General features: G+C 33.4%; 1 protein-coding gene across 1 annotated transcript; it reads left to right on the forward strand.

Annotated features, from left to right (window-relative positions):
* Positions 1–2,861: 2,861 nt before the first annotated feature.
* Positions 2,862–4,463, forward strand: LOC122598681. Its single transcript, XM_043771260.1, has one exon. It carries the CDS (start codon positions 2,892–2,894, stop codon positions 4,383–4,385), a length of 1,494 nt encoding a protein of 497 aa, XP_043627195.1. The 5' UTR covers positions 2,862–2,891; the 3' UTR covers positions 4,386–4,463.
* Positions 4,464–11,327: the final 6,864 nt, after the last annotated feature.

Consider the following 11,327-nt stretch of genomic DNA (forward strand, 5'->3'; position numbering starts at 1 on the left):
TATAGGTTGTCTCAGAAGCAAATTATAATATTTGCTTTCGATAAATTTTTATTTTGAATTTCTAAAGGATCCATATGTAAGCTAAAATAACTAGGTTGAAAAGCTTACATTTATTCTTTTTGTCTTAATCAAGACGAAGAATTTTGTGAAACTCAAGTAATTATTTGATGCATGATGGTTTAGAGTAAGGTAATTTGCACCAGTTGAGGATAAAGGACCATAGGTGATCTGTAAAAACACAATGGATGAATAAATGTTCGATTGATCAGTAGTCAACATAAGGAGCAGGTCGCTGAGATAGATATTAGGAATATTACGCTATATGTATATTTAAAATTCTTTTATGAAATCGGAAGTTTGAGTCTTACTTTAAATATATTTAAAAATAACCACAAGTATTTGATACTATTTGGGGTAGATCGAAATGAATTTTACGTTTCGGATCGATTTATCACACGTTTCTAGATAGCTTTAAAAGTATTAGCTAAAACCATGTACTCAATTTTATCCATTTTCGCATATTTTTTTAAGACTTATTTAAAGAGCAACTACTAAAAGTTCTAATATGGTCAAACTTTAATTACTCGGGTGCAACATCTTCAATAATTTGGTCAACTATTGAAAGCTTCTTAAACATGTTTGCACAAACGTGTTTAAAGTCAAAAGACACGTGAGAAGCAACTTATTATTAGAGCATATAATCACAAAATTATGTGACAAAATTTCATAATGTATATCATGAGCTAAGACCAAAAATAATAATTTTAATTAGTTACATATATTATAACCTTTTAGTAAGCTTTATATCAAAAAAATAAAAAAATGTTTGACAATTAATAGATCAATTCCATCATCTTAAGTACCATTTAATACAAACTAAATAAAGAATTATGAATGACCCAAATCAATTTCATCATTAATGACAACAAACAAAAAATTGCATTATGCCAAACTTGCAAAATTAGTGTAATGCTATTTCTTATATTCTTTGATAATTAATTATAGAATTAGTTTATTTATATGTTTTATAACATAACAAAGTTCAAAAATAACAAAATAAAATAATATTATAGAAAAAGGAGACGATCCGTACCACATTCTTATGTTGTATATCATCAAATGTATCTCATAATAATATACTCCATTGTATAATACTTTACAGTTGATATTATTGCTAATGACAAAAACAACATGATTAACAACTCATAACAAAATAATATCTTTTCTTTTACCTAGCTTTTTTCCAACTTTACAATTGCATCAACTATTCATTTACAGGTTCGCATAATCAGTCACCCATCATTGTTTGATCCTTTTCTTTTTATCTTTCTGCTAATTGAAAAACAAAACAAAAAAATATTGTATCATTTTTCATTTCTGCTACTAAGCTATTTTATATGTTTCTAAATATACTTATGTCACATATTAAAGTATGGACTTTTCTTAAAAAGACACAAGGTTTTATTAAGTGGATTAATTCTACACATTGAGAAGCAACATTTCAATTCATGTTTTAAATGAGATAATTCTATTATCAATATATTTTAGTTATCTTTTTTGTTTTTTTTTTATTTGAAAAAATTGAATTACTCATAAATGACGAGAAGGTCTAAAATACGTTTATTTTAACTGGGTTCGTGCTAGAGAGTCCAGAACAGGTCTCCAAACTCCTATTACCCAAAGGGTGAAAAGCAAAACTCACCCAAATCCATTATAAGTGGAAGTTAAATATATGTGTTTATCCTTCAAATATATTTATAATAGCTATCGAGTCTCGTTGCTATTAACCATAGTTATCGACTTAGTATTTTAATTTTGACTCAACTCGAAATCTGCTTTTTTGATTCGTGACTCGAAACGTGACTTGAATCGTAAAAGTCAGGATATTTGATAATATCTAACTTTATAATTATATATATGTTTTTATTGTAGAAATATAGTAAAGTATTGATATATTAAGATAAAAATAGGATACATTATTAAAATAAAATTAAATTTTTATAAAAAAACATATAAAAGAGTCATGTTTAAAAAAATTTAAAAATACAAAATTATTTTATGACTCAGTCCGACTTGTACAATAAAAACGAGTCATGATGTTACAAATATGAAATAAAACCAAGTTATCCATCGAGTAACCTCATTTTCTAGTACGAGTTAGACTCATGATTTGTATGAGTTTGACTATTAACCATTTGGCGGTGGTTACGTTTTTTAAGTAGATATTTGATTATATGTAATCAAGAGTACATTTTTCATTTAATGTTACTTTGACTAAATTAACTTGTTTGTCATTTTGTACAAAATGTAATTTAATAATTATACATATTATAGTTTCCCATTTATTTTTGTCACAAACTTTACGGAAGAAAACCACTAAAATACCAGTTAGATGTATATTGTTAGTCATAGTTATCTTTTGTGTAGAAATCTTTGGATCCAACTAAAATAAATAAATGTTGACCATATATGAGATAACATCAAGTAACGAATTAGGCTCTCTTGATAACACATGCCACACCTTCATTTGTACTTTCCTTCCATGCATGGAATTCTCATCAAGAAACAGTCATTGTGTGAAATAGTTTGTTTTTAAATCTTTGATTTTTTCTACTCTCTTTTATCGTTTATTATTTTTTTTTAATTTTATTTATTATGAAGTTTTTACTCCTTTCTTTTTGGGTCTGATACTTCAGCTTCCCCTAATTCATATCTCCCACACACGCACTGCACCCTTTGATAATTAATCTAGCTTTTTGTTGCGTGCCCTAGTTGTAGTACTTGTAGTCCTATAACTAAATTTTTAATTTTTTTTCGATTTCGATCAACTGGGTAGTGTTTGAATCTTGTTATTTCAATTGGGTAAGTGTTGAATTGTTGAGTTTTTGAAGATGGAAGAAGATCTGCAGGATGAACTAAAATTTGTGTGTAAGTTGTGTGATAAAAAGTATCCAAGTGGTAAGTCACTAGGTGGACATATGAGGTCTCATGTGATTGCTGCTGCTTCGGTTGGAAATTCGTCCGAGTCTGATGAGAAGTTTGCAAGTTTGACGATCAACGAGAATGGAATCGAGAATGGGAATGGAAATAATAATAATCCAAGTACTTATAATTATGGCTTAAGAGAAAACCCTAAAAAGACTTGGAGGGCAGCAGTTGGCAATTCTTCATCAAGTTTTCCATTCACTACAAATGAGAGATTTTGTAAGCATTGTGGAAAAGGGTTTCAATCTTTAAAAGCTTTGTGCGGTCATATGGCTTGCCATTCTGAAAAAGATAAGAACTTGAAAGATTATGATCATTCTTGGACTAGTACTGATCATAATCTTGATGATCATGATGAGAAGGCGGCCACAACGGATCATAGCTATTCATATACTGATGATCAGGAGCCTGAGTTTGAAGATCCGACTCGAGTGACTAGATCCAAGACTAAGAGGTACAAGAAAATTCTAGTTAAACCATACTCTTATAATTTCACATTGGTTAGTAATACTGATGATATGAATAATACTAGTAATTATAATTATGTGTCATCTTCTGTTTCTGAGATTGATCATGAGTTTGATCAAGAAGAAGTTGCTATGTGTTTGATGATGTTGTCAAAGGATTCCGCCATTTGGGGTGGTGTTAATTCAGTTGTGGAATCATCAGACAATAGTTCTTCTGTTTTAGAGACGAAATCGTCTTCAATTGAGATGAAACTAATTAGTAAGAAGTCTAGTGGTGTGGATGGTGAAAGCTTTCAACTTGAGAATGGAAACTATGGGACTAAGAAGGTGGAATCTGATATTTCGGTTGAGGAGTTGCTTAGAAATGGTGATCCAACCAAGAAGAAGTCAAAAGGGGTGTTAAACAATAGTACCCGAGAGTTGACGTATGAAGAAAAGCTTGAAATCAGAAGGAATTTGTTTAGGGAATTTGGTTATAGTGATTCTTTCAAGAAAAGAACGCGTGATGATGATGATGATGCATATAATCCTGAATTAGAACGCGAGCCAACGGTTAAGAAACGAAACAAGTATGAATGCTTAAACTGCAACAAGGTTTTCAGTTCATTCCAAGGGCTTGGAGGGCATAGACCATGTCACAAAAAGAATAATAATGCGTTCGTGCCAAAAAAGCATACTGCGGAAAACAGTTTAGAAGGTGAATTTGCTCCAACCAAAAAGCCCAAATATGAGAAGAAAATAAAGATAAAAAAGAGCAAAGGGCATGAATGCCCAATTTGTTTCAGGATGTTCAAGTCTGGGCAAGCTTTAGGAGGTCACAAAAGGTCTCACTTCCTTAACGGATCAATCAATCACTTCGCAGCTATGGAACGTGAGGCTCCATCAACTTCTGATATGATTGATCTCAATCTCCCAGCTCCAGAAGAGGACTAGAATCAAAAGGCACAAGTCGGTATAAAGTTCATGTTGGTTTTTGGATATCATTCATGAAACGAATTAGAGAGGTTAGAGTTGCATGTTTCTTGTTATATCTCATCAAATTTTTGCAATGTTTCTAAAACAAAACATGTTGCAATTTTCAAGATTTTGAGTATTATCTTAATTTTCTCTAATTGTTTAATTAGTTGATTCATAATCCTGCAAGGTTAGCTAGTGTTGTCATGTGTTCATAATCCTGTAAGGTGTTCATGATTATGTATTTTATGTGTGGTGGTAGGGAGCCTATAAGAAGGAGTTTCTTGGAGTTTATTAGCAAAAAGTTCCCAAATTTAAATGATTTATTGTAAGTTTATGTCTCTTGAACTGCAATGGACTATGAAATTCATATATACTATTGATGGGGAAAAGCAGAAACAAATTTACCATTACTCATTCACAAGTACACTTTAAAATAACTTTGATAACATAATAAAAAGGGATGGGGGATATATGATATTTTATAATTAGAGTACGTAGAAGTAATCCAAAAAGTAAAAGGGGATTAAGCCGTCCGATCAAAGGCTCAGATCAAGCCTTCTTCCTCCTCCTTTCTTCGCCGGCTGTTGTGTCATCTCTTTCTTATCCGGCGAGACAGCCACCGCTAGCGACCACCTCCTTCTTCTCTGGCCAGACAACCACCGCCACCACCATCATCTCTGACCACCCCAACCAAGACGCCGACAGCAAGGGCGGAGCCCGTACCGTATCAAACCGCCCCATCTCTTGTATCGCCGTCCATCAAATCCATACGATTTTCATATGCGTCAGCTGACTACCAGTTTAGAATGAATGAGGGCAACGCCCGTAGCGTAACCACCGGAAAACGAAATTGATGATTGCCGGAGATGGTGGTGGTGGTTGTCTCGTCAGAGAAGGAGGAGGTGGTGACGGTCTCCAGAGAAGAAGGTGGTGGCTGGCAGCGTCAATCTCGCCGGAGAAGAAGGAAGAAGGAAGAAGATTATGCTTGATCCAACGGCGGAGATTGATTCCCCTGTAATTTTTGAATTGCTTGTACTCTCTCTCTCTATATATACTATTATATATAATACTAGAATTTTTTTACCCGCACGATGTGCGGCTGCTTTAAAAAGGTGCTCAATAAAGTGAGATTTGAGTTAAACTTGCTTAAAAAAATTTAATGAAACGCTTAATATGTAACAAATGAGTTAATGGAATGGATCAATAATGATCGTAAAAAAAAATATGGACGAACAATCTATTTAGTTTCACTTAATTAAATTAGCAATAATGTATTCATTATCCAATCATTAAACTAATTGTTATATACACTTGTTTTGAACTAACTCTTTGTCTACCATCATAATGTTTTTCTCATTATCACAATGAAAAATTGTATTGTTAAAAAACAAAAGAAAAAAAGAGATTATATTAACCATTATCATAAAATTCAAAAAAAGATAAAAGAATTAAACCAAAAATTGTACATAATTTCCATAGTGATATGAACGAAAGAATTAACATAACTCTTTCAGAAAGTTATGATATTATACAAAGCTTTTAACTCATATAAGATGAATATAATTTAGTGGTGATAAAAAAGCTTATAAACTTTAAATATTGCCACTAATAATTAATGCGATGAAAGTTCCAACTAACCAACGACCTGAGCAAACTTTTATATAAGTTCCAACTAACCAACGGCCTGAGCAAACTTTTATATAATCACCATAAAAAAAACGAAAGGAACCTCATATAAATGTTGAATAAAAAGATAATGAAATATCATTAGGTATAGACGTGATTTTTTAAACTAAAGAAAAGATATCATTTTATCTAATGAGAAGATCTTAGATTCTTACAATATATATATATTTATTTATTTTAACATATATAGGTTCATTTGTTTTCTAAATACATAGTTTATTTAAAGAAAAATATGGAGTTGACACATAGGATAAAATCTTATATGGCAATTTTTCAAATTAGTTTTAGATTGCAAGAAGGCTTTAAAATGCTTGGTTAACTATTGCTTTATAAGAGTTATAGATATAGATATATTGTCGGTAGAACTTAGATAAAAATAAATTGAATTTCTAATCTTAATCATCGAAAATAAGATTAACTTTTCATTTTAGTCATCCAAATTAAAAGTCAACCTTTGAAAGTCAAATTGAAAGTCAAATTTTCTAAATTTGGTTTGATTCCTTTAATGATTTCTTATTGCTGCTCTTTATAAACATGAGTCGATGAATGCAAAATTAAAATAAATATATACTTACATAAATAATTCTAATTATGATATTGACCTAATAATGTAAAAATAACAAAACATCTTCATTCTTTCTTTTTATACACATGAATATTCCAACAAATGACATTAATCCTGTAGTGCTATCCAGCATATCGCCTGAGCATGAAACTTTAAACAAATAGTTGTATAATTGGATTTGTAAAATGATCTTTAAACAAATAACAATATCAAGTACATGCCGGATCAATGAAACAAACAAAAAAACAACAATTTTCAGAACCCCAAAAATGGAATAGAATTGAAGCCGTATAACACACTTTTGGATTTGAACGAAAACATCTTTGTTGTCGTGGATCTGTTTAGAACAACTGCGGATCTATCATTGTCGTCGTAACTCTAATCGGATAATATCTACTCCGATTATGGCAAGCATTTTGCAGTAAAAAAAATAAAGAAAATATAAAGAGAAGAAAGTCAGATGATTTAGAAAGTTATTTACTTGATATGAAGGTTTTTTTAAGAGAGAAATTGTATATTAATTATTTACATAATTTTCATCTAACTTTTTTTTACCATTGATGATCAAATAAATTAATGGTTTGGATCATAACTACAAATAAAATAATTATGTCAAATTTTATTCGGTTATTTTAAAAGGAGTGGGTAATATACACAACCACAATTATGAGCATATAATCCGAAAACTCGAGACCCGGGCTATGCCTTTTCGACGCGGACTTGAACCGACCCGCCCGATAGGTGGGTTGGGTCACAGGTTTGATTTTGTTACATTATCGTGTTGCGGGTTTTGTCGGGCCAGATTTTGATACGTGATAAACAAATGTCCCTTAATCATGAAAACTGAACCGACCGGCCCCATAGAGTAACGAGCCGGGTCACGGGTTCAGTTTTGTTGCATTGTCGAGTTTTGGGTCGGCCCTAGTGGGCCTGAGGTTTGACCCGTGCTCATGAGTCATGCCTACCACAATTATTCACTATTCATTTAACTATACATTTACAATGTTTTAAAAGGGGGTTGTGTATATTTTCATCTCTTTTTTAAAACAATTTATCATAAAAAAATGTGATACAATTTTACTTTATCTTTGTGTTTGAGTTTGGGGGTGTGTGTGGAAGCGGGTTATGACGTATGTATCTTTTTACCCTAATGGGTACACCGCCGCCATCTCTTCCAAGAAGGTGAGGGTAAGGGAAGTACTGGTAAAAATTCCAAGTTGAACCATCAGTCTTGTTTCTTTCAAAACATACAAAAAAAAACGCTATAGATAATGAGCGTATATATCACACCCACCTAAAAATGATGAAAATGATGGTACGAGAGTAAATTGTATATAATTTTGATTGATTAGTAGATAATGAGGGTGAAGGAAGATAAATGTTAAAAGTTTTTTTTTAAATCCAATCACCGATCGGGTATTAAGCTAGTATACATGGGTTAGGGAAGGAATATATGAAATTTTAAAGAAACAGGTGAGAGTAAAAAAATCCTAATTAACATATAACTTGTTGATAAAACAGAGACTTCAACGCGTACTTAAGAAACCGAGTTAAATTCAATTTAAAATTTGATAATGTAGTTACCATATATATATATATATATATTTTTAACATAATGTAGTTACCATATATATATTGCAAGCAACGCTTGGCTCTCAAGTAATAATTAAACCGACACCCGTATACCGGCTTCCTATAAATATATATGTCACAATAATCCCCCTAGCTACATTCGCTGATCATTAACTATAATTATCCGCTCCATCGATCGATTGATCGATAGGATATCCCTAACCAATAATGGCCACCACCGCATATTACCAAAGATCGTACAACCAACGACAAACGTACAACATCAACTTTTATGAACACCGAATAGAAACCACAGTGACCAAAGATCCGCAAGTTATGTTGTCTCTGAATGGATTTATAAAACCGAACAAAAATACTACCGTCACCTAAAACGACTCATAGTTGGCCTTGATACTCGGTGGCAGCGTGGCAAGAATTCCAAAGTTGTCGTCATGCAGATCGATATGTGTTGGCCGCCGTTGTCTTGTCGTCCAAATCATGCATTCGTCCATCCTTCCATATGATAGATAGTGTAATCAGGTTTATATAAAATACAAGGAAGAATCAAAGTGAAAGTGAAGAAGTTTTTCTATTAATTGTTTTCTATATAGTACAGAGAAGGATGGAACCCATATAAATACTCAAACTATATAACTAAGAAAGCGAAAAAAACTGAACCACGTATACCCACGTGCAACGTCTAATAGACTTATTCAAAAACTGAAATAGAAGCTAAAGACTCGGTCCCACAACTCTGACTTATTGACTTCTTCATCTTATCACCTTAGCCACTTTGAATGAGAAGTGTAGAAGCATTTTCTTCATCTCCCCTTGCTTCTAACTTCCTAACTCCTAACTGTAGTCGAAAATGTTGAAATTTTTCTCGATGCAAAGCTTTAGTTAGCACATCTGCCACTTGCATATTTGTTCCACAAAACTCCAAAGCAATTTGTTGTTGAGCCACCATGTCACGAACATAATGATGCTTGATTTCAATATGCTTTGAACGACCATGCATAACTGGATTTTTTGATAGGCTGATAGTAGAGTGATTATCACAGTAAATAACCGTAGGAGTCTTCTGAATTATATCTAGATCACCAAGAATTCTTCGCAACCATACTGCTTGACTTGTAGCTGCAGCTGATGCGATGTATTCTGCCTCGGTGCTTGAAAGAGCAACGATATTCTGTTTTTTTGAGCTCCACGTTACCATTCCACTTCCAAGAGTAAACGCGTTTGCAGAAATACTCTTCCGATCATCTGGTGAACTATCCCAATCGCTATCAGTGTATCCCACCAACTGAATCGGGACACCATTGGCATACCAAATCCCATAATTAATAGTTCCAGCCACATATTTCACAATTCTTTTTGTAACTCCAAAATGTAGTTTAGATGGGTTTTGCATGAACCTCGATATTAGACTGACTGAATATGCGAGATCGGGTCTTGTATGTGTTAAATAAATCAAACCTCCCACAAGACTTCGAAATAAAGGTCCATCAACCTTTTCAGCACTATCTTCTTTTTACAATTTCTCATTAAAGTTCATTGGTGTGGCTTCAGCTTTGCACCCATCCATGCCAAATTTGGTAACCAATGATTTGGCATACTCTCCTTGAGACAAGAAAACCCCTTTTGAGGTCTGATAAACTTCCAAACCCAAAAAGAGTTTTAACAGTCCCATGTCTGTCATCTCAAACTCTTGTTCCATCCCTTCTTTAAATTCTTTCAATAGTTTAGCAGAAGAACTAGTATAAATGATGTCGTCCACATACAAGCACACATAAATAATCTCACCATCCACCTTTTTGGTATACAACGTGGGTTCATTAGGACTCCTCGTGTAACCATTAAGAGTAAAGTACCCGTCAATTCTCGAGTACCAAGCACGTGGTGCTTGTTTAAGCCCATATAGAGCCTTCTTCAACCGATAGACTTTGTCTTCACAACCTTCTTTCTCAAACCATTCGGGTTGGTTGACATAGATCTCTTCTGATAAATCACCATTGAGAAAGGCCGTTTTTACATCTAATTGATGCAATTTCCAGCCTCGTTGAGCAGCAACTGAAATGACTATGCGAATCGTTTCGAACCTTGCAACCGGGGCAAATGTCTCTTGATAATCAATTCCAGGTTGCTGTGAGTATCCCTTGACGACCAACCTTGCTTTATGCCTCATAACTTTTCCATCGGCTCCTAGTTTAGTTTTGAAAATCCATTTCAGACCAACCACATTTTTTTCATGTGGTAAATCAACTAGTTCCCATGTGTTATGCTTCTCAATAGCTTCTAATTCTTTGACCATGGCATCATGCCATTCAGGCTTCCCAGAAGCCTCATTGAACGAGGAAGGGTCAGATATAGAGAGGGCAAAGAATTGAACATCTTCATCTGAAAGTCCTTCACCACTCTCAAAATCTTGAAGCCATAAAGGAGGCTTTGTTTGTCTTCGAGCTGGTAAAGATGCTTCAGGAGCTAATGGTTGAAGTGTGGTTTGGTTATTTGGAGTTTGAAATGAAGAGTCACCAAAGGATTCATTAAAGTTAGATTGTGTAATAGGAGTAAAGGATGGATGTGAAACATTATTTGAGTGGTTAGGAGTGTTGTAACTTATATGAGAAGCATTATTTGAGGCAGAACTTTGACTTGAAGGTGTGACAGTAGAGTGGCTAGATTGAATATTTTCTTGTGAATAGTCAGCATCACCCACATGGGTATCTTCATCCAGATTTGATGGAAATGGGTTTCCCCAAGTGAGTTCATAAGTAGGCCCATCAGATAGCTCACTATTCTTCCACTGCCACCTATAATTTTCAAGAAAAACCACATTTCTTTTAACACATATTTTTTTAGTAATAGGGTTATAGAGTCTATACCCTTTACTTTCTTGAGCATAGCCTATAAAGATACATTTTTCTGCCCTATCATCCAATTTTCTTCTTTGATGGACAGGTACATGACCAAAGGCAATGCATCCAAAAATTTTGAAATGATGTACTGCAGGTATACGACCGTACCAGGCTTGATAAGGGGTTTGATATTTTAAGACTTTTGTGGTGGCACGATTAAGTAAGTATACAGCAGTGGCT

This window comes from Erigeron canadensis, chromosome 4 (assembly GCF_010389155.1).
Source record: "Erigeron canadensis isolate Cc75 chromosome 4, C_canadensis_v1, whole genome shotgun sequence".
Classification (NCBI taxonomy): Eukaryota; Viridiplantae; Streptophyta; class Magnoliopsida; order Asterales; family Asteraceae; genus Erigeron; species Erigeron canadensis.

Bases quoted from the DNA above. Each gene is read 5' to 3' on its own strand.
- LOC122598681 (XM_043771260.1), top strand. From the start codon at position 2,892: ATGGAAGAAGATCTGCAGGATGAACTAAAATTTGTGTGTAAGTTGTGT.